The sequence below is a fragment of the Pleuronectes platessa genome, chromosome 17 (assembly GCF_947347685.1).
Source record: "Pleuronectes platessa chromosome 17, fPlePla1.1, whole genome shotgun sequence".
Taxonomy (NCBI): domain Eukaryota; kingdom Metazoa; phylum Chordata; class Actinopteri; order Pleuronectiformes; family Pleuronectidae; genus Pleuronectes; species Pleuronectes platessa.
The window spans coordinates 14,819,806-14,847,796 of record NC_070642.1 but is presented as its reverse complement, the minus strand read 5'-3'; the positions used below and the strand labels follow the sequence as shown (position 1 = coordinate 14,847,796).

The 27,991-nt window shown below is 42.3% G+C and overlaps 1 protein-coding gene across 5 annotated transcripts; it reads left to right on the top strand.

Annotated features, from left to right (window-relative positions):
• Positions 1–406: 406 nt before the first annotated feature.
• On the top strand, positions 407–27,553 carry LOC128460365 (protein EFR3 homolog B). 5 transcript variants are annotated; one of them, XM_053445537.1, is made up of 24 exons: positions 407–608; positions 1,030–1,169; positions 9,954–10,030; positions 12,722–12,849; positions 13,314–13,464; positions 15,492–15,613; positions 15,915–16,064; positions 18,199–18,336; positions 19,762–19,840; positions 20,274–20,409; positions 20,769–20,924; positions 21,014–21,125; positions 21,260–21,311; positions 21,785–21,957; positions 22,081–22,156; positions 22,359–22,520; positions 23,405–23,536; positions 23,627–23,694; positions 23,804–23,931; positions 24,223–24,314; positions 24,430–24,478; positions 24,831–24,937; positions 25,032–25,081; positions 25,198–27,553. In XM_053445537.1, the coding sequence occupies exons 2-24, from the start codon at positions 1,163–1,165 to the stop codon at positions 25,301–25,303; spliced, it is 2,451 nt and encodes an 816-aa protein (XP_053301512.1). In that variant the 5' UTR covers positions 407–608; positions 1,030–1,162; the 3' UTR covers positions 25,304–27,553. The 5 variants fall into 5 exon arrangements, with proteins under 5 accessions (XP_053301512.1, XP_053301515.1, XP_053301514.1 ...); XM_053445540.1 differs by lacking the exons at positions 407–608; positions 1,030–1,169 and adding an exon at positions 1,422–1,611; XM_053445539.1 differs by lacking the exons at positions 407–608; positions 1,030–1,169 and adding an exon at positions 3,878–4,098.
• The last annotated feature ends 438 nt before the right edge of the window (positions 27,554–27,991 follow it).

The following is a 27,991-nucleotide window of genomic DNA, read 5'->3' as shown; positions in this document are numbered from 1 at the left end:
CAAATGGACATCATCAGACAAGGTTTGTGAGAAAACTATGATGGAAATATAATGCAAATGCTTTGCAATTTTGTGCAGGACTACAAAATACTTTGGTTATCATGCCAAATATGGCAGGAAATAAATTTGAATGGCCGGCGGTCACACCACATGATATTTTGAAACTTTAAAAAACAGAAACATTGAAATAACGAACGTTTTGTGGGAAATTTAAAGTGTGTACATATACGGGAGAGGTACTGCATATATATGGTAGTTCTTTATGTATTCAAACCGTAATTTTTTTACAGAAAATATAGGCGTCATTGACCCACATATATCAGATATGCTACCAATCAATCAAAGTGTAGAGACTGTGTGTGTGTGTGGGTGTGTGTGTGTGTGTGTGTGTGTGTGTGTGTGTATGTGTGTGCGCGTTCTATATGTGTGTGTGTGTGTGTCACTAATGCCTCAGTCACATACTCACATCCTGTCAGGAACAGCTGGGGAGCAGTGGATACATGTGAATACGTGTGGTCCGGTGGAGGAGAAGCTCTCAGACGTTCAGTGACCGCCTGCCACACGCTTTTAACGGATGCTACACGGATTCTAATCGTGTTCACTTCATAGTAAGTGAACGGTGCTGTCGTTTAACAACTGTGGGAACTAGCTTGCGTTGCTACACCAGCTTCATAGCTAGCTTCATTGAACAACATCCCCCCCCCTTTAAATGATGCCAGATAGTCTCGTTACGTTCTGTCAAGCGTGAGTTTATATTTAAACGTCATCAAAATCTGTGAAAAGTGTTTTTATGGTGGAACAAAGTTACACGAGAAGCAGTGACAGCTAGCATCGCTACCGCTAACTCCATTGACTGGCATCTGTGGAGGCTTTTAAATAAACACCCGGTTTGTGATGATATGATAAATGTCACTGTTTGTTTTTCTCACTGGACAATAACGTGTCATTTCGTGGCGTTTCCTGCGTTGTGTGTCAGGTTTCACGTGTGTGTAAGCGCATCAGCTAACTTGGACATGCTAACCTCCACAGGCCAAGGACAATCCAGCGGTTTTCCTGATTTCCCAACCCGCCGGTGGAGACTCCGTTCCGGCCTGAAGTGCCGCGCATCTCACCGCCGCTGTGAACCTGGAGGAGCGACGCCGCCTTGTGACGAGCATCCAACATGACAGGTGAGGAACACCCAGCTATTTCAACAGCACTTCACATAAAAGTTCAATGTAGGACAGTGTTGGAAAAAACAGTTCATCACTGCACATTGTGAACATGTTTTGTCAGAGAAACTACATGAATGTTCCAACACTCGTGTGCACATGCATGTGATGTGCATGTTGCACAGGAATCCCTCATCATGCAGTTTCCCTGAGTTGATATCCAGTGATTTCCTCATTCTTCGAACGTCAAGCCCACGGACCGAATGCTTGTCCCTCTGTCCCTGCCTCTCTCCACCCTCACTGTCTCTGCGTCTCCCTGTGTCTCTCGCCCAGAGAGAGAATCCCGGTGGATAGTGAACTCCATTGTGTCGCTGAGATGTTTATTAATGAGAGAGGCGCGCATCGAGAGAAGCAGAGCTGCTGTTGAAAGGACTAATTCGCTAATCTCTCTGTTAATACGGTAAACCTGCCGATACACTAACATAAATTACAGAGAAGCTCCAAGACGGAGACATAGGAGTTGGTTTTCTGCAGCGGTTCTTTGAGAATTTGTGAGTTTGGTTTGGTTTGGTGTGGTGTCCGCCGTCACACACAAGTTGGACTTGGCTTTTCTGCTCAGGCTTTATTGAGGACAAGTGTAAGTGTGAGTGTGTGCGAGCATGTGTGTAGCTTTTTATTCCTGACAAACTGGTTATTTGTGGATGTGAGTAGATTTTGCATTTAGCTTGTTTGTCCAGCACTTGTGAGCTGGACGTTGGGAGTATTACTTTTCAAATTCAAGAATTGTAACCAAATAAGTAGATGTTCTTAGTCTGTAACTTGTAGTGTAACATTTCAGTCTTTGCCTTCTTAGGGGGTTTTCTGTGGTGTGTGTGTGGGGGTTTGTGTGTGCGCGCTTGTGGGCTGTTGTGTGGTTGTTTGCCTGCCATGCCCTTGCCCTTGCCTGATGTCCCGGCCTCTCAGAGGCTGGCACTGGACTGTCGTATCCTTCTGGACCATCGCGTTGGCAAGGGTAAGTGACAACACCAGCTCCTCTGTTCTCTCCCTGGCTCTGTCACTGTTTCTACATCACGATTAGAGAATTGTTCCACTGAAAAGTAGAAACTACTATTTGACTTGCTGCAAACTCCCTCCTGTCTTGTTAAAAACAAGGCGATAGAGCTTATTTAAGAGCGTGTTAAGGATGCTTTAGCACTCATTGGAAGGACCACTGGCTGATATCAGTATTTAGCACAGGTTGCTGAAGGAACACTTTAGTCCAATTAAAGTGAAGTCTCATTATTTTACGTCTGGGTCATATTTAATTGCTTTCATGCTTAATCTCAACTGAAACGTAAACTGTCATTGACAAAAAGGTCTTGGGGGCAGTCGCCGTGTTTCTACAGGGGATGTTGGTTCACAAGTGCAGGCGTGCAAGAGCAAGGAAAACCAAGCTTGATTGTGTATGATGACAGCCATCTGAGCAAAATTACCTTGGGATTCATCCCCGGGGGGCGGAAATACAATCAAACTAACAGTAACTGTGAAGATACGTTTCTCCTAAATTCTCACAAGGTATCTTAACTTAACAGGATCCAAGCTGGGGCTAAATGCAGTGGCTGCATCTGTACAAGGCTGTAGCCTATGTCTGGTTTTTGTTTCTATTAATTGCTCAAGTGAGAACAATTTACCACCATCTTGAATTCATTGAACAGTCCTGATGTAACTCATTCTCATGGACCAATGAGCACTTCTGATGATCGTGAAATCCAGCTTTGGAAAGTAGGTTTCTCACACATTATACACTGATACTATCTGGGAAGCGGATTGTTTCTGAAGGTTTCCGGTTTCATTGCAATCTCATGCATTAGAGCCAGTTATGTGATCATCAATATGAATTATGTCGGTCGTAGTTATGGCTGTGTGGCGTACGTGGTGCACTCCTCGTCATGCAGGTGAGAAGCTGGACCATTAGAGCAATATGAGCCAGCGGCTCACCAGTGTTGTGCTAATGTACTATGGTCGTAGAAAATCAAACCTGGACGAGAATAAAAGAGTGATCTGCTAATAAACAATAGCATTTCACAGTTTATTTGTTTCTGCTATAGATTTAGTTAAAATGCTAATACTAGAAAGCCTTTTTGATATGTTTTCTCTGCTATCTAAGGGAACTGATTAGAAAAAAGAGAGACTGTAATGTTTTGGGTTTCCCCCAGCCGCTGCAGCTCTAGCAATTTTTTTCCCCAATCCTGTCAAAATGCAGAAAGCAGAAGAGGCAGACATTTTGATGCTTGACTAGAAAATGGATGGAAATGTAGCAGAAAGTTGCATAAGCACAAAAGGAAAAACTGAAACTAAGGAAAGAAAGAGGCATGGGATGATTAATGATGGAGAGGAGGGAAAGAGTGATGCCGTCAGGGGGTGGAGAGAGAGGGAAAGGAGATTGCGTGAGTGGGAGGTCTTCACCCGTATATTCCTGATGTGCACATTCTCTCTCTCTCTCTCTCCCTCCATCCCCTTTTCTCTGTTTCTTTCTCTATAAACTGAGATAAATGATTATAATGGGGTGGGTGTGTTTGTTTGTGCACCTGCATGTTAAATCTGCAAAGCCCCTCTAAGAAGGAGCGCTGTTGCAGAAGACAAACAGGGGAAAATCCAAGGTCATCACGGCATGCTTTCTCTGACGCTGCCTCTCAGCCCCCTTCTGTGCCTGTGTGCGTCTGCTCGGCAGGGGGAGTGTGTGTAACTCATTGCATCGAGCCAAGCTCTGCACCAATCACGACGCACATTCATATGGCTTTTAGCTCCAAGCGCACGTGCACATTTATCCCAGAGTGAGCGGGTTGTGCATGTGTATGTGCATTCTGAGTGCCTCTTGGCACAGCAGTGCGTCTGTATAAACCACTGAAGCAGTATTAAGGAATCAGGCTGCCGCGGTGAGAGACTCCAACATCACGAGTGATGTACGGTAAGAATACCAGCCCTTCCTCCGTTGTGTATTTGTATGCGTGTTCCAGCCTTTGTAGGCATGTGAGCAATGTAAAGCATCCAGCGTTAAAGCCAGTTTTCCCACATTCTACAAACAATGTTTCCTCTGAGCTTTCTTTTGAAAGACTGCAGTCTCACTACAGTGTATCGTCTCCTATACATTATGAGAACTTGGTCTCTTACTGTATGTGGATACTCTTGATTGAATTACAGCATTAGCTTCCAAGGCGACACAAGCTTTCAAGATGTTTATTTTTGGTAAAAGACTTTTATATTTCTTGTTTCCTTCTTTTTATCTTTGAGGTGATAATGCTGGGTTTCTCTGCACTTATAACACAGGTAGCTAACTGTTGTAGTTATGTGGGCGATGTATGATTTTCTCTCTTATCCTTTCATAGTTTTCATCATCCCTTAATGATAAATTAGTGCTTCTTTGAAAAGTAGTAAAGGTGCTGAACAAAGTTAAAACCTGAGACAATGTCCTTGGTGAAATGTTGTTGTCTGTCGCTCTGGTGTTTCTGGGACATGCAGATATATGGTTCATTGATTAGTGCTAATTAAAAATGTAGGCGGCTTTGCTTCGAGTGTGCCGAGTATTGATGGAAAAAAGATTTCGGTTAGCAGGCTAATAAATCATCAGCCCAGACACGGGAAGATCATGTTCACTTCACTGTGCACTGCGCTGGTGAGCTACTGTGTGGAAATATCTGCACTCGAGACCCTCACAGCCCAGTGTCAGTAACTGTTTGACTGTGATTCATAGTGTGTCGGCTCATTCTTGTGACTCAAGGATTTATTTGGCTGCTGCATCTGTTCATCAGAGTATTTGTCGTATTATATTAGCCATGTTCGCTACCACCCACATGGGATTGTACACTATGCTATGAGTCTAACTTGTGTACAGGGGTTCATGGCAGAAAAATATGTATTTACTCTCTGTAAGCGTGGAGATGCGCTCGTCGTGACAGAGTGAGGGGGGGATAGATTCACATTGTGGTTACGTATGCAGTGAATGTGAATAGCTGTCCTCCTCTGTGTGCCTTAGTGACAGCAGATGAATTTACCCCCAAAGCTATCAGCCGTGATGCTCACCTTCTTTGCTCATCTGCTATGCAGCTCTCCCAAACTCAGCAGGCGACAGATTGTGTGCATATCCGTTGGTTGTTGAATTAGACTTGTTCATCATTTGCTGACACTCTCCTCACCACTGTGCGTGTTAGTAGTTCCTGTTGTGTACTTGCATTTTGTACACTACACTACATTTTGCATGTGTATCCACTGGTCAAAGATGTTTTGCCCCTCCTTGTTTACTGATTTCAAAATAGCAGGACTTGGTCCTTCCCCCAAGGGCAACATGCTTTGCAACTATTGTGAGAAGTGTCATGTATTTTGCACAGGTGTATACAGCTTAAAGCTGCACAAATACAAAACAGAAGTAAATACTGTTTGCTTGAGTATGTCTGTGCTTGTGTGCATGACCCCAGGTGAAGTTGAGGTATAAATGTGTAGTTGCAGGTGCGCGCCCCCCCCACCACCACTCTCTCATGCACACACACTCACACGTGAAGAGAAACACATTAACACACAGTGATCCAAAATGCAGGGCATCACAGCTATATTTAGTCTCTCTTCTCAGCCACATGAATTTTGGTACAGCAGAACAGCTTTATGGAAGCAGGTGCAGATGTGTTACTGCGCTCAGCCACTTGTCACACACACTTGCTTCGTGTGCATGTTCAAAGTCCTATAAGTGGCGGATGTAGGATTTTTGCAAATCAGGGGCCAGAAAGTGGCCACAATTTGCACAGAGGAGCCAATTATATGTCCAACATCCATCCATGCATAATTCCTGAATCAGCAAGGTACACATTAGTCATTTCTTGTTTACTATTCGCTCTAAAGCTTTAAGCGAAGCCACACATCAGTGAATATATTCTGAAAATTGTGGCTGACCAGCAAATTGTGTCTTCAAATAAGCTTAGGAAATAATATTTATTAGCTAATTGTAACATTTCTTGTGAGTGGGTGACTATTTTATCAGAAAAAACAAACTACTGACAAGACAGGGGCACTTCGGGGGCCAATCAAATTTTAGCTGGGGCAACTGGCCCCCCTGGGTCAGCCCCTGTCCTTTTGAATGCATTTGATTTGTGGTTCATTAGTGTTCACTGCTGATGTGTGTTTGACCCACAGTGCACAGCCCTATTAACACTTGTAGATGCTGTGTGTTTAATATCGTCATGTTCAAACTTGTCTTTCAGAAATATGTAATTTTTGTTTGGCCCAATTTATCTCCCTTCAGAATGCAGTTATTTTTCCTTCACCCTGTTAGTCTCACCCTAAAGTGGAAATGTTAAGCTGAAATCCTGTGGGAAATGGAGGGTGTAATCTGTTAATGTACCAGCCCATTGTTAAAGGGATAAAAATAGCACTGTGACTGGCCGGCTCCTTGCTGTGGTGATTGGAGGGGTGGAGACCCCCTCAACATGTGTGTACTTAAGAACATTTGAATTCCAAGCATTCAGTGACAAGTAGACATTAGCTCCTCTTCCTCCTCTATTATCTTGTTCTACCTTCTAACAACCAGTAATTCATCGTTCCTCTGTTTTTCACACTCCTTGAAGTGTGTGCGACCATGTTTGTGTGTGGGTTTATGTGCGAGTGTGTATGGAAGAGCTCGTTGTCCAGCGCCTAAATGTGTTGACAGCTCGCCATGCAGAGTGGGCGGATGTCGTGAGATCCCCTGCTATGTGTGCTTTCACCACTGTCTTCAAAATTCCTATTCACCCACTGTTTTGCTCTCTCTTAGCTTTTAACACATTAACCCACCATAACCAGCACCAGAGGCACAAAAGTAATTACAAAACACTAGATTGTTACATCACTAGAGTACTGGAAGCAGAATATGTGAATGTTTCCAGACATGACCTGCAGGTAAAATTGGCCAGAGAATTGGCTACAGAGTTAACCCAGAGTTTGCCTTTCACACATTCACAACACATCAGGAGGTTCTGGGAAACTGCAGAGTGTCTCTCTCAAACATTTGCGTTCACACATGCAAGATTTAGGTGAAAGGAATCTACTGACAGAAATAGAATATAAAATAATCGTAGGGATGTTTTCACTAGTGTGTTTCATCTAAATTTGACAAATTGTTGACATCTTTTCAGTATGTATCAGGCCATTTATCTACCTGCTTGCAAACAATGGCAGCCCCTTTAGGGTCGCTTGTCAAAATGCAAACAATCCAGGACATTGCCAAAGAACGTAACTTACTTATAACTAATTGCGGTGCACAAGTCAAGTACGTATTCTTTTTTTCTTGCACCACAAGAGTATGAAATGTAAGTGTTATTTATTATTTACTTATTATCCTGTCAATAAACGTGAAATACTTAATAATAAAAAGAGATCCCAAATACAAGCAATTATATAGAAGTTATTTTTATAAATGCAAATACTGAAATGTCTTTAAAGGCTTATATCAGCCTTTTGTTTTTTTAATCACCAACGGATAATTCAGTCAGGCTTCACTTTCCTCTCCTGCTGACAGAGAGGACAGGACAGATTAATACTGGACAAAGAAATTAGCAGCACTAATCTGTGACTCATTCAATCCACCTGCCCCATCACACTACCATCGCCGTCATATTTTCCGTTCTTCCCTGCGTCCCTGTCCCTCTTTCTTTGTCCTCCACCTTTTCCTCTCTACACTTGGGACATGCCTCATTTTCATTAATTCAGTGGCCACTCTCAGGCCCCCAAGCCAATACAGGAAGGATGATAGAGTGAGGTGGATGCAGGTTGGGTGGATGCAGGAGGAAGGGAAGGAGGGAGGGACCATTAAAGAGGCCTCATTAGTGTTTGAAGTGATAGAGGAGCTCTGCTATGAATAGACACACAGATAAGCCTGAACACCAGCAGAGCTCCTGCTGCGGAGTTCAGCAGAACTTTTAGAGAGGAGAAAGAAGCCTTGATACAGATGGGCCTTTAAGTAGTATAGACTGTAAAGATGCCTTTTGTACTATTAAAGGGCTTTTCAAGGACTTCCTGTCTACACTGATTCCCCTCCTCTGAGGTGTAGGTCACTGAAAACACAGTACAAGACCTGTTATTGTAGTGAACTTAGCCCAGAGGAGGGATTTTTATTGCTTTTGGTATGATGATTTATAGATAAAATGTAAACTGAAATAAGATTGTACTGCAAGTCCCTGGAAATGTGTCTCTTGATATCAGCTGTATGGCGCAATAATCATGGTTGTTGCTCATCTTGCACATTACTTGTTGTGGCAGGGCTCAGCCTGTCTTTGCACGTTGGTGAGTCAGGCATTCGGCTGCTGATTGCCTCCATCAGCTGTGAAAATGTGCTCAGTTGGTTCATTTTATATTGAGAGAAGGAAGGAAGGAAGGAAGGAAGGAAGGAAGGAAGGAAGGAAGGAAGGAAGGAAGGAAGGAAGGAAGGAAGGAAGGAAGGAAGGAAGGAAGGAAGGAAGGAAGGAAGGAAGGAAGGAAGGAAGGAAGGAAGGAAGGAAGGAAGGAAGGAAGGAAGGAAGGAAGGAAGGAAGGAAGGAAGGAAGGAAGGAAGGAAGGAAGGAAGGAAGGAAGGAAGGAAGGAAGGAAGGAAGGAAGGAAGGAAGGAAGGAAGGAAGGAAGGAAGGAAGGAAGGAAGGAAGATTTTGCTTCGGTCTATCCCACACTGAATTTTTCCTGTTTGTTTGAAGTGTCCGTCTTTCAAATTATTTATTAAACGTGAGTCCACTGCTGACACCGCAATGACCTACTTTCCCCCCCATTGCATTTTACAATTTCTTCACTCGTATATCTTTTGTTTAATAACTTTATTTTATTAGTTGTAATGGAGAGCTATATGATTGGTTATAGTAATTTCATTAGTTGTTCTTTATACATTTTAGGTTATCTCTCTTTTTTTCTTTTTTCTCACACGGTCTTCTTATGACTCACCACTGCTGAATTCCCTCAGCCAATCAGAATCCAACTCTCGCTGGCTTTCTCCTCCTTGCAAAAAAAAAGGCACTTGTCTCTCCGAGGCTGTCTTGATTTAGAGAGAGTGTGTAGGCCTGGGACTTTGTGTTTTGTGTGTGTATTATCATCAGAGCAGTATTGTTGTGTCTGTAATTGTCTTGTGACCTGATTTTTATTTTTTTTTTTTACACTGGGTCTTTTTCGACAGGCTTTCACATGGGTTACCTTCACTAAGCATGCAATTTGTGTGGGAAAATGAAGGTTGTTTCTGTAAAAACAAAAAGTGCAAAGACACACTGTGGAGGGGCTGACTAAGCTTCTGTTTTCCTGAAGCTCTCTAAACAAGAATATATCTTAACGTTTTCACTTTAGGATTCAGCAGTTTGAATGATGGCATCGTGCCAGTACTGTCATCGGTGATCAACGCTTGGCAGTTCTTCTCTTGCAGAGCGTTCGACCGTGAAGATTTGTTAATGTTTTGCTTTTTGTGCTGATACAATTGAAGTTATGCTCAGAGTATCTTTCGGTCCTTCTGTTCTCCTTTGCAAATTCCTCACATCTCTACACTGGCTGATGCATTTTGTGTAACCTGTCACAGCAGGCAGCTGCACCTAATAATACAACAAAAAGATAAGGCCTTAACATATATTGGCAAGAAGACTGTTAATTTCAGTGTGCTGCTACCTTATTGCTATTGCACTCTGGCCTCTCATTAACACAGACTCATCCAGGATAGAAGGACTTTGCTACAACAGCTCGTTGTTTTTATCGCATTTCTGTCAGTCCCAGTGGAAAAGTCTAATTGATTATCTCTGTCTCCCCCTTTGTTTTTCTCCGTCCTCTCCCCCTCAGGGGTTTGTGGTTGCTGCGGGGCTCTCCGGCCTCGGTACAAGAGACTGGTAGACAACATCTTCCCAGAAGACCCAGAGGTGAGAAGCTCCAATGACACTCTGTTTCTTTATTTATCGCTTGCCTTACTGTCTCTGATAACCATTTCTATATATGTGGAGCTTACTAATGCACTGACTGAATGTCAGTAGAAGTCGTTATCTTAAAAAGGCACCATCATAACTATCAATGGTTTCCATCAGATATTGGTCAGATACAGACTCAGATAAATGGATTGTTGTTTTTGCAAAAATTTGGCAGATCCATTTAGTTCAATCCTATATGTTTTCCTCTGTGCCTGCCACAACTAACTGTATGTCCATTGTGACCATAGCTAGAAGGAGAGCTAGCGTAGCATGAAGCTAAACACAAATGATCACGACAGATGTTACCTTACCCTCAAAAGAATGATCCTACTCTCTTCCACACATTATAGGTTATTCTTTACTTATTATTACACTGGTGTTGAATTGGTACTTCATATTGGATAATACCAAATGTCCAGGTACCCCTATTGGTATCAGGACTGAAAAAGGGGGATCAGTACATCCCCAGTTGCTGAGTCAGGTGATTATAAACAGTGACGTGTTGGATTAGGAGTAGTGAAGTTGAGGTGATGAAACAACTTTGCACCAACTCCACACAAAACTGTCCTATGTATAGCTGTCTGTGTCAAACCACAGATCTCTTCTTTGCCTCCATTTCCTCTGATTAACTGAGATCTGTCACAGATAACTCATGAAGTGGATGGTGAAAAAGATGATCAGAAGTGCCTCTGTGCTGCTGCAGTAACCCACTTTACCTGTCAGATCTGTGGCCAAAACTGGAAGTACAGGGGAAGAAGTAGCACACGTCTGTCCTTGTTGTGTGTGTGTGTGTGTGTATATATACGCCTGCATACTGTGACATCCCCCCCACAAAAAAAAATTGTTTCTATATTTGAATTTATGCTGCTACAACCTTCTCAAGAGTTCATGGTTATGTTGGTGTGCTTGGCCTTCAAGCTGTTTTGTTGTGGGAACGCTGCTGCTTGGCAACACCAACCTGAATGATTAAGTTATTATTGGAATAAAAGCAAAACTATGTAGCAAGTTTGTACGTGAGTAACGTAAGCAGGAACAATAACCCCAAATCAGTTTTTCAGCTGAACCTTGTTGAATTTTCAGCTGCAATATTCTGCTGTGTGATTGATTGTGGCTTCCAGCCCCAGGATGTTTTGGAAAGGTGTTCAAAAGCAGCAATCTCTGAATTAACTCTCTGGTAAGAGAAACAGCGCTTTTCATACCAGACACTTAAATATGTCATAACTCGAAAGTGCAAGTTCAACTAAAGACATTAATAAGTGGCCTTGTGTCCGTCAGGTGTGCCAGGAAACTATGGCAACTGCATCTTCTAACATTAAATCAGTCATTAATAATGTTGCCGTTGTTATACCTGTGCTTTTCCTGTTATGACATGTCAAACTTAAATTGCACTCAAGAGCACACACCTCCACCAAGGACCAACTGTTAAATACTGCACCTAATCCGTCACGTTTGTTTTGGACATAGTTGTGTAACAATTGAAGCTGTGGATTTCCTACTGAATCCACACAATCTAATCTACATATTGGTAATACTTGCAGGTCAAATCAGTCAAGTAGTTTAAGAGAAATCCTCCTGACAGATAGAAACACCTCCTTGGCAGTGGTGATGACCTGCCTGTTGGAGATAATAGCAATGCAAGAAGAAGAATTGGACACAATCCAAGACACATGATGAAATCATATCTTCAGTCTATTGTCTGGGTTCATACTTGGCTCATATCCCATCCTTTTACCAAGTTTTCTGGAAATACATTAATGTAATCCTCCTGACAAGCAAACGACAAATAGACTTACGGACTGGTAAAAAGCATTACCCTCCTCAGTGGAGGTTACTAGAAGTGTGACTGCATACTTCCACATTGTCAAACAAAGTAGGAAAAAAATAGCCTTGGTTCTCAGTGGAAATAGTTTTTGTAGTTTTTGAGTAATCCTGCTAAGAATCCAACAAATGTACTTGGCGGAGGAACAGTAAATGAATGAATAACGACTGTTCAGTTTTAGGGTCATGATTTGTTCATGCTGACTCACTGTAACACTTAATGTCTTACTGGGACACCTAAGAACTGAGCCATCCTTAATGTTAGTAACATCCGCCCTTTTTATACTATGGTCATATTATTTTTGTGTTCATTCTGTTCACAGGACCTATTTATACCACTCTTTATTCTGTTTTTCTCTGATGTGTTAAAAGTAGAAAAATAAGCACCTGTCTTGCAAAGCTTTATATGGGTGTATTTATAAATGCTACCAGCCTTCCATCGTAACGTTGTTGTCTTGGCAATGGGTTCAAGTTTTAATCTGACTTCTGTTTAGTTTTGGGAATGTTATGTCCATTGACTGCAGGTGTCAGAATGTAAAGTGATCTCAATGGACTACAGATGTTTTTAGCTCTCTCCTCCCCCTGACCAAATTGAAGAGCAGTAAAGTAGGTCAAGGGGGAAAGCATGTGAAACAGAGTGATCCATTTATACAACTAAAACTTGTTTTTTAGGGAGAACTGCACCAAACTGCGTACAGTTACTGTAGCTGCAAAAAGCTTAGAGATTTGTCTTGAATAATTATATGTGAGTGAGAACCTGAAATGATCTTCTGCGGTGTCTTTTTTTTCTTTTTCTTTCTTCTTTCCTTCCCGCTGTCATCCTCCCAGGATGGGCTGGTGAAAGCCAACATGGAGAAGCTGACATTTTATGCCCTGTCAGCTCCAGAGAAGCTCGACCGTATCGGAGCCTACCTGTCGGAGAGATTGTCAAGGGATGTGGCCCGACACAGATATGGGTGAGCATCACCGGTCAATCGGCATTCTAAGTAGTCTCATGAAAAACATTTTAGGTGAAGAGGCAAGTTGGTCTGTTTATGAAATAAAAAAGCCAACATGGCTGCATTAAGATCATCAGCAGTGTTGTTTCTACACATTCTGTACTTGCCTTATATGCCACAGAAGTTGTTGTCTTCCGTGACTCACGAATATTACGCCGTGTGATGATCCCTGCCAGCGTAAAGAGCCTGTACAGATTACATTTGCACTTGGCGGAGTCGCTCCGCCTGTGCAGGATGTGAGTCTTCCGAATCTGTGTGACAGAGATTATCAAACTTTGTATCTGTGACTGTGTGCAGTTAGTCATTGAGAATGTAACCATTAACTCTAATATCTATATGAAATATACAGTCAAAGACTACATTTGCCTACAGGGTCAAGGGTCTTGCATGATATTTACCTGCGTCTCACTTCTCCTCCTCAGCTACGTGTGCATAGCCATGGAGGCTCTGGACCAGCTGCTGATGGCCTGCCACTGTCAGAGCATCAACCTGTTCGTGGAGAGCTTTCTGAAGATGGTGCGCAAGCTGCTCGAGTCCGATAAACCCAATCTACAGATCCTAGGAACCAACTCGGTGAGTGTCTAGGATTACATTACAAGTTTGAAAGTATCTACATCAAAGTAGCACCAAAGTGATAACAGACAACTTTAGTGAATACTTGTGGTTAACATTAAAATAATCTAACTGACTATTTGACTTCATAAGTGGGGGACCAAAGTTGTTGCATTCACGGAGAAAACAAATATAGAATCAAACTTGAAGTCTGAGTGACCTCAAGTACATTACATTCAAAGGATTCACACTTACTGTCAAAGCCAAACAGACAATTTAACACTACAAATGTAATTTGATAAGCAAAAACCTACCTGCTAATAAAACTTGTGGTAAAGAGTCATTTAAAGCTAAGACTAGATTATTTTACAGTTATAAATGTAGACAAACTCCAACATTCTCGAACTGTCAGTCATTAATCTGATTTAATGTGCCTTAGATTCTAAGCTCTTATGCCACATCAAACTCCACTCATCTCAGTGGATTTAGAGGTATTATCTTAATCAGAAGTTAACCGGCTGCCTTTACTTTCCCGATTTGATGGCGCAAAGTAAAAGACGTTAAACCTCGAGAACGATCAGAGCTCAGCAGGAAGAGTGGAGTGGAGGGGAGTGGGAGTGATGACTTCCTGTGATGTGGGAAGCAGCTATGAGTGCTGTTGCACCAGGTCAGCAGAGCATCCATAAAGGAAATCAGATTAGCCGCCGACCACACTGGCAAAGCTTTACAGTCATCTCCACAGATTGACGTGACATGTCAGCCTCTCACTCATAATCTTCCTGCTATCAGTCTCTCCCACTCACTCGCACATGAGTGTTTTGGACTGATGCAAGGCCACGCACTCCAGCACACACACCTCAGAGTGCATGCTTCATTGAGCATCTCAGGGCAGTTTATCACAATCCGAAGTGGAATTTTGCCAATTCTGCTAAATTTAATCTTTGCTTTGAGTCTGCCTTCAGTGAGGATATTGATTTAGGGTTAGTTTCAGTCCTAGTACACTATCGAGGTAAGCTTCTTCATTCATAAACATATGTATACTGTAATTTTCAGTGCAAAGAAATGTAATTGCGCCTCTCCTTAAGTATTATGCATTATATGGCTCGTCGCATGCAGACTGGTGTCAGAGAGAGGTTAGGGGGGGGATTAGGAGAGTTTATAACCAGGGGAATCCAGCCCGACCAGCTTTTCTCACATTCTGTGTCCGTGACCTAAAACCATGCACTGCAGAGCCTTTCCACACATACCCAGCCCTTCAGCACATCACTGTCTGAGTTACTGTTTTGTCCACTGTGCTCGCGAAAAGAAAAAAAAGCCTTTGGTTGCAGCTCAAAATGTTTATAACCTCAGCTCCTCCATTATCAGTTGATGTTCTGCAGAAGCAGAGTTGATGCTGCCAGTAAATCTGGGCAGCGTCCGGGTATCAACTGCTGCAGCAATTTACTGCAGCAGCTGAGCAGCATCACAAGAGCAGTTACGGGTTCACTTCATTAAATTTGCTCAAGGGTACTTCATTTAATTCCAGTAACCACTCAGAGTGAACTCAGGAAATGTACTCAACAGGGACTTCTTTAGATGCTCATTTTCTCCATAAATTCATCTTTTTTATCCTTAGTGCAGCATTTGGGTGACGGCACTCTTTTTGAAGATTCATGTAATTACATTACATCTCCTTTTATTGAATAAACGGCAGAATTCTTGTTAGAGGTTGTATCCTTTCTAACTTGATTCCAAAGAAGTCTAGTTCATAATTTATTAATTGTCGTGTGGCGTGAAGCTAAATGTCATCGTGTTTAAATGGTGACATTTTCTGGCGCAGTGGGAGAGCCCTCCTCTGCTCTGTGCTTTAATTCTTAATGAGATGTTATGGTGCTACAGCTTTGACGTTAATTTGGGAGATATTCACCATGAGGATTTAGGGTCATTTCATCAGTCAGTTTTTAATTAAGATAAACTATTCATGAACTTGGCATATTAAGGAGCAGATTTATTTATTCCTGCAGATATATATATTTCTAATTATTTTTTTCTTTTCCTCCCTCTCTCAGTTTGTGAAGTTTGCCAACATAGAAGAGGACACGCCGTCGTACCACCGCAGTTACGACTTCTTTGTGTCGCGCTTCAGTGAGATGTGCCACTCCAGTTACGAGGACCCTGACATCCGCACCAAGTGAGTGGACAGATGCTTGACTGCACCAGAGGGAGAGATATTAAGTAACTGCTTTTTTATAAGACTACTATAATAAGTTTATTTCAGACTCCCTCAAAGTACCCCTGCCTGTGAACATTTCTTTCTTCTCTGACAAAATGAAATCTTTCAAGTTATTTTGACATCTGAAAATAGAAATGTCATCTTTGGACGGTTAAATATAACCTTGAATTAAACAGGAGGCAAACACTGACACAATTACAAATACAATCATCCATTTTTAGAATCAGTCAAATGATCTGGGTCTGTTTGTTTCCTCCAGGATCCGTATGGCAGGTATCAAGGGTCTGCAGGGTGTGGTGAGGAAGACTGTGAATGATGAGCTACAGGCCAACATCTGGGACCCTCAGCACATGGACAAGATCGTCCCCTCTCTGCTTTTCAACCTGCAGAGTGGAGAGCGTACAGAGAGGTGAGCGCCCGCAAGGAAATTGACAACTGATTTGTTTCATCTTTTTTTTCTATAGTATGGTATTATCCTATTTCATTGTAGAGCTTTCTTTCACCTAGCCCCTCCGTGCTCCTCTCTCTCTCTCTCTCTCTCCCTTACAATGACACCTCACTGGGGCTGTCACTTCATTCATGTCAAGTTTGACATGACATGCAATATTCGAATACCACCCCTGCATCCCCCGGTCACTACAGAGCAGATTATTTTAGCTTCTTTTCTGGATAGTGGGAGGAAGTGGAAACAAGTCAGCCATTTTTAAACACACTGATGCTGCCATGTATATCTGTGTGTAACCTTTGACATTTTATATATATATATATATATATATATAGACAAAATTTGTATGTTTGGATTTTGAGAGAATCATTTAGAATTTATTTAAGGTGTACTTTTTATTTCTCCATTTCTTCACACAGTATAAGTAACCAGGCTTTTATTTTGAAGGCTTGTCACTAAAGAGACTAGATTGTCTACATGGGGTGAGAAGATTATTAACCTAACATGAATCGGCGTTGACCCGTCGTGCCTCCGTCACACAGTCCACAACCGTTGCTCTGTGGCCTACCGGTGCTGTTTGTCTGCTTCGGCCATATTTGTCCTGGCAGTCTAGCCAGGCATCACCCACGTCATTCATCATCACTGTCATCACTGACTGAATCCACTGACAGCATCGCTCCCCTTACGGGCGTCTGTTTCCCCACATGCAGCATCCAGGAACAAAGAAACCTGGAGTTGGGGAGAAAATCTGTAGAAGAAAGGGGGAAAGCATGAACAGTAGTGTCGTAATCAGTCGAGAGTAACGGCGTCACAAGGATGAGGGCAGGACCACGCCAGCTATAGATGCAGAGTTCCTTTTATATTAATATTCCAAACACTCAAATTATATGTTTGACGTCAATGCTGCGATTTGAAATAACAGGAGCAAAGGGGGGAAATAGCAAAGGACTGGGTGCAGGTCGGGTAAAAGAATACAGCCCAATGAAATGTGGCGGTAATTGTAATGAAGAGGCAGATGGAGAGAAAGAGACAGATTTCTCACCATGCTTTCCTCCCCTCTGTGTGAGTTATGAGGTCTGACCCTGCTGTGCATCCTCTATTCCTCCTTACTGACTTAAGCCGTCACCAGTGACGAAAGCAGCAGCAGCAGTGAGATCAGGTCGAACTCACAGATGGTGCATTTTTCTCTACATTAATGTCCGCACATGTTCATGTTCATTTAAAGATGAGGCACAGTTATATCTTCTGATGGTTCAGAGAGAGAGAGAGAAAGATAATTTACTCCTAAAATCTTGTGGATTTAAATCTCATGTGTGGGAACTCAAATGTCTTTTAGTTTCTCACCAATGCAGTTGCCATTTTGATTTCGATTGTTAAAATTGAACTCTTTATGTTCCCTAAATAGTTTCCTGCCAGATATTGTCTCGGCAGAAAATATAAACCTTTCAACACTTCACCTACAGATTTCTACATCACCTGACCAAAAGAAAGTTTATCTTGTCTTGTTTATGACTGTTATATAAATTTTGTATTTTCCTTGGCTTTGTGTATTTCATCTTAGTTAGGGGTGTCACTCAGAGACAGGAAGTCACATTTCCTCCACAGCAGCAGGAGCAGGAGAGATGAAAGAGTCGGGGTCTTTAATAAATAATGTCATCATTGGTGGACCACCCGAGGCTAGTCATGACCAAGTTAGAGCCATGGTGGAGGTTTTAAGTATGCATGAGGATAAAGAAAGGCTGGGGCTACTGTGAGCACACACACTCACACACACACACACACACACACACACACACACACACACACACACAAACAAAACACGAGGGCAAACGCATCCACTTAATTTTCTCTGCAGAGGGAGAAGTCACCTCAGGAGTGATGGCTGCACTGCAGAGTGTTTTCTGTAAAACATGGAGCTTTGGTGTAAATGTTACTGTTGTTGAGTCGAACTGGTTCCAAACACTTGCCTCTCTTCTCTTTCATTACCTCTCTGCCCCTCCCAACCCACCTTCCTCTCCCTCTCTCCCTCCCTCCTGCCCTTTCCTCTCCTTATCTCTCCCTCTTCTTTTCTGCTTTCTCACCTGCAATCTCTCCCCAGCAGCCGCTCCCCTTCACCGCTGCAGGCGTCCGAGAAGGAGAAGGAGAGCCCGGTGGAGCTGACGGAGCGCTGCTTCAGGGAGCTGCTGGGACGAGCTGCCTATGGCAACATCAAGAACGCCATCACACCGGTGCTAATGTGAGACATCCCTGCTCGCTCTTTTATTTACAAGATCTGTCCTTTCGTTTTGATTTGGTCCCTCATGCAGGTTTTTTTTTTTGATGCACTCTCTAAACCTGAAGGAGGGTTGCATCCCAGGACATGACTGCAGTATTTTTAGCTTTACCCACATTCGTGCAAGGGGGAACAAGGTCAATGCAAGGTTATACAGTTGTATCTGCGAGCGCATGCTTTGCAGAGCAGACATCTTAATTGTATCGCACTGCATTTATATAGATGTCTGTGTTGCAAGGTTATTCAAAAATTACTGTTGTTTTTCTTTCTAAGAAGACATTTTCAACCCGCTGCTTTTTCACAGCTTCATTGAGCCTCTGTCATCTTCTGTGGTGTCCTTAATTATCTTTGAATGTCTCTGAGCCTGGTTTCTCTGAGATGAGCTCCTTTGTTTCTCCATTCTTCCTCCACCTCTTTTTTTTATTTGAATCAATGCAGCTCTACTGTTCTTCCTGGAACAAAGTATTTTTTTTTGTCTCTACCTGCAACTGTCTGAGCCCTAGACATTAATGCTAACACTTTTTTAGTGAGTATATTTTTTCAATCCGTCTTCAGTCCTTGTATGTCTATCAGCATTCATCTTTCCTGATCTATGCTGTATTCCCATGAAGTTGTGGATTAGCAGTAAGGTTAACTTATTAACTTGTATGTTATGTGCTTGCAATAATGCAGCCTAATCTGATAGCCCGCAGAAAATGTTATAACTAATTACTCTAGACATTGAAAAGAATAAAAATTACCAACATTTAAAAAATGTTAGAAAATATAACTTTTCTTGGAAGTTTTAAACCTATAAAAGGCCTTCATTTATTGATGTCTCCAGAACTCCTCTGAAAGCAACTGTAGCTCCCGTTTGTTGAGTGTAGTTTATATATTGAAAGTCTTTTTCTTTGAACACGCCGGCTCCATCTATTTTCAGTTTTCTCCCAATTTGGCCTCAATTCATCTCACTTGTCATGTTCTGTGTGAGAGCAGCTCTCGTCCATCCATCACTGTCTGTCTCTTGCTTTAGTAATTTATGTCCCGACCACTCTCTCCGTTTCTCTACATGCAAAATTATCTCTGTTTGACCAATCATTCGGTTTTAATCATCCTGATCATTTTGGTTGAATGTTTTAATAATTAGTTTTGACTTAGATTTTTTATTTTATTATTTACTGTGAATCATAATAAATCAGTTCAGCAGTTTTTGCATAATCCTTCTTACAATCGAACAGACAAATGCCGATGAAAACATAACCTCCTTGGCGGAGCTCAAATTACACTTTGTGTCTCGATGGTAGGATTCTGTGGATATGTATTAGTAGGTACTCTGTATCCCTCTAGGTGCTGTATGATTCCATTTCCTGTGTCCTCTTCGTTCACCTCTTCCTCTCTGTGTTCCCCCAGGCACTTAGATAATCACTCTCTATGGGAGGGGAAGACCTTTGCGGTGCGCTGCTTCAAAATCATCATGTACTCCATCCAGGTGAGTGATAAAGTGCCTATATATCCTTCAAGACCTCTTCCTCACCTCCCCTCTTTTCTCTCTCTTTCCTTCCGTTGATCTCATCTCCAAGTAAAAGTGGAATCCTGAAATCGTATGTGATTTATGCGGCACACTTTCTGTCTTTGAAAGTGGTTGTTACATGATTTAGGGGCGAAAAGTCAAACATCCCCTGGTATTATTTGGAGTTCTCACTGATTTACAGCAGAAAAAAGCTCAGAGAGACGTTTGCTGATGCCATGGGGCATTTAACCTTCTCCTCGCAGCTGTGGTTCTTTTTGGAGTCAGGGACCCACTTATCTCAGGACCACAGCTTTTAGAGTTTGCCACCTTGTTGAATGACTTTTCGAATTTCTTCTGTCGCTCTTTCTTGATGTTGTTTCATTCAATCATTCATACTCTGCTTCTTTCTCAGTCTCAGCACTCTCACCTGGTCATCCAGCAGCTCCTCGGTCACCTGGACGCTAACAGCAAGAACTCAGCCACAGTGCGAGCTGGGATAGTGGAGGTTTTGCTGGAGGCAGCTGCCATTGCAGCCAGCGGCTCTGTTGGTGAGTCGTATACACACACGCGCACACCCTGGGTACACCCTGGCCAACGTATGTCAGCATATAGCAGGGCCAACATAAAGAGACAGACGTTCACACTGTCAATTACACCAACTGTAATGTATAGTTCTAGCCCCAATGTGCATGTCTTTGGAGGAAACCGCAGAAAAACCCATGCAAACACAGGAAAAACATGCAAAGTGAAACTTGAAACCGGGATTTGAACGGGGAACCTTTTGGGTTTGTGGCGACAGTTCTAGCCATCACACAACAATTCTTCTATCACTCAACATTCATACACTGTCTGCACAATTCAGTAGCTTTACCAAGGACACTCCAAAATATTTTGTTTGCATCTGCAGGCCCCACAGTTTTGGAGGTCTTCAACACTCTGCTGCGGCAGCTTCGTCTCAGTGTGGACTACGAGTTGACCGGCTCCTACGACGGCAACATCGGCACCAAGATCATCAAAGCTCACGAGGAGCGTCAGCTGCAGGAAGCTGTCATCAGGACCATCGGTGAGTGATGTGTATGCTTATACCTGTGTGATTACATGTGAGTGTTTACATGTTGTTGTGTTTACATGTTTTTTTTTTTTCTCTTTCAGGTTCATTTGCCAACACTCTACCAACATACCAGAGATCAGAGGTCATGCTTTTCATTATGGGCAAGATCCCTGTCCCTGGGGGTCACCTGTCTCTGCTGTCCACAGGCTCCGGGTAAATTATTCTTGCACGTCAAACAGTAAACGTATATATTACCTTAAGCCATTCTGTGGGTCAGTCAACAACACGCCATATATATAAAACTTAACTGTTTTAATCTTTAATTGTATTCTCTCTTTCATCCCCAGGCCTGAGGGCACCAGGATGATTCAGATCATGTTGCTGAAGTCCTTGGTTCAGGTTAATATTGATCCCTATCCATCATTATTCATTTAAAAGCTTTGAATTGGTGGCTCTATATAAAGTTTTGGCTGCTATTTTGTAATCCAAATCTTTTTTTTTTGCATGCCTTCTTCATTTGTCTTTCTACTTACTGACGAATGTTTGTGCAACACAGATATTCTCAGAGTGATGTTATTCTGGCCAAAGCAGAATTATGTTCTGCGAAAGCACACATTCATTCAGGTCCCCTATCTGGAGCCCTCTTATCAAAATGTGTAAAAATTCATTCCTGTAGTCAAAGTTAAACATCAGCATTACTGCAGCAGATTAACGTCACAACCATGATGCTGTTCTTGGTCCTTAGATAGAACAGAAGCCAGTCAGAAGTGAGGAGCTCATGATCAAGAAATGATCTGTTCCCTGTGCCATAATGGCCAATCGGTCCTGTGTTGTAAGTTTGTAAACTTGAGCTGTGCTTATGATTGTCTCAGGTGACGGCAGGTTTCCAGACCACCAACATGCTGACTGCGCTGCCGAGCTCCTTCCTGGAGCCGCTGCTGTCCTTCTATCTTACCGAGGATCCCGAGATTCGACTGCTGGTGCTGCAGATCCTCCTCAGTCTTATCGACCGGCACGACAACCAGCCCAAGTTTGAAAACATTAGGTATGTCTTTGCATCTGTGATTATTGTAGGGCCTGAGCTGTACTGTACTAGATTTGCTTATTGAGACCACTCTGTGCTTCATTTACAGTTTGTGTGTTCTTGTTGTGTCTTCTCTTTGTGCAGCATCATCTCAGACATCTCCATTCTCAAGCTCAAAGTTGACAAGTGCTCCAGACAGGACAACTTATTCATGAAGAAGGTCTGTCCTCTATCTATAGGTGCTTTATTCAGTGGAATTGAAAATGAAGACCGATTTATTAACAGTATTTTTTTTCTGTCCCCTCTTCAAATTTAATTTACTTCTACTCTGCTTTTCCTATTTTAGATTATATTTCTTTATTGCATTTGCACTTAATTAAATTGATATAATCTCCCCTTGTGCATGCTTCCTTTACTCGCAGCATGGCCAGCAGCTGTACCGACACATCTACCTGGGCTGTAAGGAGCAGAGCAGTGGTCGGCAGCACTACGACACCCTTTTCGCTCTGTTGGGCCTTCTCAGCGTGGAGCTGGCCAACGAAGAGGTGGTGGTGGACCTCATCCGCCTGGCACTCGCATTGCAGGTACAGATGCGCATCTATACAAGCAACTAAGATGTTATTGTATTCACCTATATTCTTATTTTGATTTTATTACACTCAATCATCTAGCACATTTGGAGGCAGAGTCTGCGCCCTAGCAATTGGGGGATGGAGCTGTGTTAGCGAGGTCCCGCCAATACATGCGCTCAACCAATCACGAGTCAGTCTCAGGTTTCAATCCATTTAAATAGCATCAAATAACAAATTAAACATCATCGGAAAAAATTTACAGTTGGACATGTAGCAGTATGATAAGAACTACCTGGTGTGACAGAGAATCCTTTCCACTAACATGGAGGAAGCAGGATTTATTAACTACACTGCAGCCAGACACCAGGTTGAGATTGAGATGCTTTGGCTTCACTATGGGGATCAGTCATGTCGTCCATCTTCATATATACACACTGCAAATATCACTGTGTTTTCCTGTGTCTGTGTTGTGATACACTATTTATTTCAGCTTTGACGCACTGATCTAAATGAAAACTCAAAGTGAACAAACAACATGACATCTGGACATGTTAAAGAGAGAGGGGAAAAAAATCCTGCATGTTCCATTTTCTCTGGATCCACTCCAAACTTGAATGGCTCATTTTCTACCTCAACATAACATTTCATGGATACCGGATGAGTAGTTTATGACTCATCCTTTTGACACAGACAGACAAACAAATAACTATGAAAACACAAGCACCCCGTCGAAGATAATAACCTCCTTGGCAGACTTAATAACGATGCAAGAAGAAGAGTTGGACTCAGCCCAAGACACATTAAACCACGTCTGAAGTCTTTTCTCTGAATCGAGTTGAAAAAGCTTTGAGAGTTCGTCAGGTCCAGTGTTTAACAGAGCTTTGTACCCTGTGCAGGACCTGGCTCTGTCCACCGATGAGGCTATGCCTGTTTACAACCGCTGTGCTGTTCACGCCCTCGCCGCCGCCTACCTCAACCTCATCTGCCAGCTCACCACCGTCCCAGCCTTCTGCCAGCACATACACGAGGTCTGGACTCCTTTGTTTACTTTCTAAACATGTGTCTGTATACCAAGAACATGCATGTTAACGAACCGCTTTTCTCCTCTGCCCCTTCAGGTAATTGAGGTCAGACAGAAGGAAAGTCCCCACCTTCTACCTGAGGATGTTTTCATTGATGACCCCAAGTACGTACCTCGTTCCACATTCAGTTCTCCTTCCTCCCAGTGTTGAATATGATAATTAAATATTCAATACTATCATTGAAAACACCCACCTCTCTCTGCTTTTTCCTAGGCTGCCTTCCTCACTGGAGAAGGTAGAAGGAGATGTTTTGTTCCTTCAGTCGAAGATCACCGAGGTTCTCGGAGGCAGTGGTTACAACACAGACAGACTGGCTACGCCTTATGTCCCACAGTTTACAGGTGAAAGAACAAACCCCCTTGGGTCATAATTTCAACTGTAACAAAGGGAAGGAACTCTTGAATTGAATGATGTACTTTTCTTTTCAAGTAAATTATGATATTGTCTATTGGCTCAGACTGCTCCTGTAAAGTCACCACTAAGCTGCTGCTTTAAAATAAATGTAATGGAGCTAAAAGAACAGTTGCAGTAAGATTTACAGTAACATTCTGAGAACTGTCCCTCAGTGTTTCAATCAAGGTTTACTACGTTTTCTATAGAAAAACGAATGATAACATCTGCTCTCTTTCCAGATGAGGACCGTCTGTCCAAGAGAAAGAGCATCGGTGAGACCATCTCTCTCCAGGTGGAGGTGGAGTCCCGAAACAGTCCAGAGAAAGAGGAGGTAAAGGCTCTAAAGCTTCGAAGACACTCTACTGTTCTAAAACATGAATGTGAAACGTATAGAGAAGTTCCTCAGTTACCTCATCATGGTGCGTTTTTCTTTTTCTCTTCGACAGAGGACACCAGCAGAGGAGATCACATTTGAAACCCTGAAAAATGCCATTGGTTTGTCTATTCACTTTGTAACGTTACATTTATCAACACAGCATCACCACATGTCGATGCTTGTTTCCTAAAGTTTGATTTATTTTAAGATAATAATGTGTAAACAGATACATAAAGTGATACACAGTATTAGTAGTTCTGAGGTACAACTGACAGTATATAAAAGTAATTAAAAATATATATTTATCAGACTCCACTGTTGTATGAACCAAAGTAAAATGTCCAGACATTTTCCTTTCTTTTTCGTATTCATTGACTCTAATCAAATAATGGAATGGAGTGAGTGCAGAAGAAAAGCAGTGACTCCACGGTGTACTTTCGAAATTTACATCTGGTTTCCGTGTGCCTCTAGTGGACAGTGTTGGTATGGAGGAGCAGGAGAGGGAGCGCAGGAGACAAGTGGTGGAGAAGTTTCAGAAGGCCCCCTTTGAGGAAATAGCTGCCCACTGCGGTGCCAGGGTACGTCAGAAACATTTCATCTTTATCGATATTGTTGTTTTTGTTGTTTCACCTTCTTGCGGTTACCTAATACGATTTATTCTTTCTTGTCCAGGCAACTCTACTGCAGAGTAAACTAAATCAGATCTTTGACATGACAATCAGGTAAAAGACGGAGCTTTGACATATTTGAATAACGTTTCTATAAAGAGTAATAATGACACTAATGGCATTTATGTGATGATGATGATGACTGTGGTCTGTCTCCTGTCCACATCCAGACCCCCGCCCAGCCCATCTGGAACCATCTCGTCAGGTTACGGCCAAACTCAGAGTCGATCCGTGCCCATCTACGAGATGAAGTTCCCTGACCTGTGCGTGTACTAAACCGCACTTTCAACAGCGATGTACGGAAAAAGATGCAAACCAATCCTCACTGTAAAAGCATCAGAACCAAGGATGTGAGGAGAACAAGCCAACTCAAGAGCAAGCCACTTTCTGTTTAACTTAGCTTAGATGACACTTATTCCCCCCCCCCCCTCAGACAACCTGCTTACGCCAGTAAATGCAGCTGCCACACTTTTTTTATTTAATTCCTTTCAGCTCTTCCTTAAATGTATGTAAAAGCTCCACTGGCTGGATTTTTAAGTTGAGACGTTGCCAAGAACTGTGAGGTAAAGAGGATGTGACAGACTCAGACTTTATATTTTATTGGCTTTAGAATGAATTAAACCGTTGCAGGCCCTGGAACTGAAACACTGCTAATTCTTGACATTTTGTCTGTCCCTTACAGGGTGCCATACTAACCTGAATAACACAACGAGATTGACCAGTCATGTTTATTTTCTCATGACGTTTTATATTGTAAATGTTTTATATTTGTTTTGGCCGGGAAGAGAGTATATGAGTTACATTTTAAATTTAAATATTGTTCTCTATATAAGTTTGATTGTTGTCTCCCATGTTCTGCAGCTCGTCTTTAGTCTTTTTATCTCTTTTCGTTTTGCCTTTTTAGTGTAATAGCCAAAAGTGCTTCTTTCTTTAACGACAGGCTTTTTTAATTCCTGCACTTACTTTTAAGTCTAATTATAATTTTTGTTTGTTTTATCTGTGATTGAAATGAAAGATGACTGTGTGTGCTATCCTCCAAAGTGAGTGTGCCTTACGGGTGACTCAAGCTAAGACACAAGAACACACGAGTCGTGACCACACTCGAGTTGCGTTTACCAGATCAGACACTAGACGAATAGCTAAGGATCCTTTATTATTTTTTTCTTCCCATATAAATGTGTATATACAGAGAAATATATAAAGCTGATGTACAGAGTAGGGATGTTCGTGTGTGTGTGTGTGTGTGTGTGTGTGTGTATATATATATTGTATATTAACTCTAATTTTAGACTGCCACTGCACTGATTGTGTCCGTAGAGGAGGGAGAAAGCTACGTAGTTTGTATCCGCTACTTTTTTTCTTTTGTTAAAATCTCAAATTAATAATCAGCAACACATTAAATTATACATTGTGGAGTAGTAATGTTTTGCATCATCACAAGGGCAGAGGATCACATTATTCTTGTATTAATGAACACATCTGATCTGACAGGTTTCAGCACCATCACTCTGACCTGTACCGTTGCCGTTACACCCCGATGAGTTTTCTTTCTCTTTTAGACACTTAAACGCTCCAAGCCTTGCATCTTTTTCATACAGCGAGACATAAGCGAGTCTAAAAGCCATTTTGTGTGTTCGCAAACACACACAGGTATTAAAAAAAAGTAGTAAAAATAAGTATAATGGCAATAAAGTGGCATGAGCCTGGCTGACACGGCCCAACTAGAGGTAGCAGATCCTTTTGTGTGAGTGACGTCGTATCTTCTGTTGTCGTCGTGCTGTGATGGTTCAGTTTAGTGAAATCCTAAGAGGCCGTCTCTCCCGCTCCCGTGCTTCTGTGACCTGACCGCGTCGGACGTGCCACGTCATGTTTGATGTGGAAGATGGCGTTTGGTTTATTCCCTATTGTCATTCGCTGTAGTCCAGTTTTTTTTTTTTTTTTTACACAATGTAGTGTCCCCCTGTACGTGTAATCTATGTCCACACATGCCAGTGTATCAGATTGTCTGTTCATGTTTACCATTTGGTCAGTGTACCTGCATTTATGTGAGTGAGCGTGCACGTTTAAACATTCATGCCGATGTGCGTCCTTGCTCTCATTGAGACCAAACTCATCACACACAGTTTACAGTTTCTGTCCAGTGGCTCTTTCCACCGTGTTAACGAAGAACAAGCCGAAGCCTTCCAGCGACACGTCGTAGAATAATCTTTTACTCGACTTAGCAATGACGACCGCCCTGTGAACCTGTCAGCTGTGTGCTTGTTGATGTCGCATAGTGTGATATTATTAACCGACGGTAATTCAATCTTACTTTTGTCATTACATGTTTGGTTAATATAGATCTGTTTACAACGTAGTGCTGTAGGTCAAACTCTATTCATTCTGTGAACTTTGCACTTTAAAAACTGGATTACCTAGTGACAAAGGCAGCTTTTACGAGGAGAAAATGCCTTATGAGTGTCATACCTGACTCTGCATGCTAGTGATGTTGCTGTGTTGTACAATAAAACTGTCTAAGCATAAAAAGATGTGAACTCTTTATTACCTCCGCCCTGGAGGTTATGTCCTTTAGTTGGTTTGTCTGCAGGATCAGGAAAAACACAAAACTTTATGGAAGGATTGGACATAGGCCAAGAAAGATCCCACTACATTTTTAGGGCAGATCTGAACAAAGGGTCTGGAAAATGGATTTTGTGTTCACTTCTTAAACATTGTGAGAAATGTTGGCATTTTCATCCATTTCCCAGGGAATAATTTATGGAACCTAATTTAAAACTGTGTGTGTGTGTGTGTGTGTGTGTGTGTGTGTGTGTGTGTGTGTGTGTGTGTGTGTGTGTGTGTGTGTGTGTGTGTGTGTGTGTGTGTGTGTGTGTGTGTGTGTGTGTGTGTGTGTGTGTGTGTGTGTGTGTGTGTGTGTGTGTGTGTGTGTGTGTGTGTGTGTGTGTGTGTCACACTACTGCGGGG

Bases quoted from the DNA above. Each gene is read 5' to 3' on its own strand.
- LOC128460365 (XM_053445535.1), top strand. The intron at 12,850-13,313 runs GTGAGCATCACC...TCTCCTCCTCAG, and splicing joins GTGGCCCGACACAGATATGG to CTACGTGTGCATAGCCATGG. The intron at 25,082-25,197 runs GTAAAAGACGGA...GTCCACATCCAG, and splicing joins ATCTTTGACATGACAATCAG to ACCCCCGCCCAGCCCATCTG.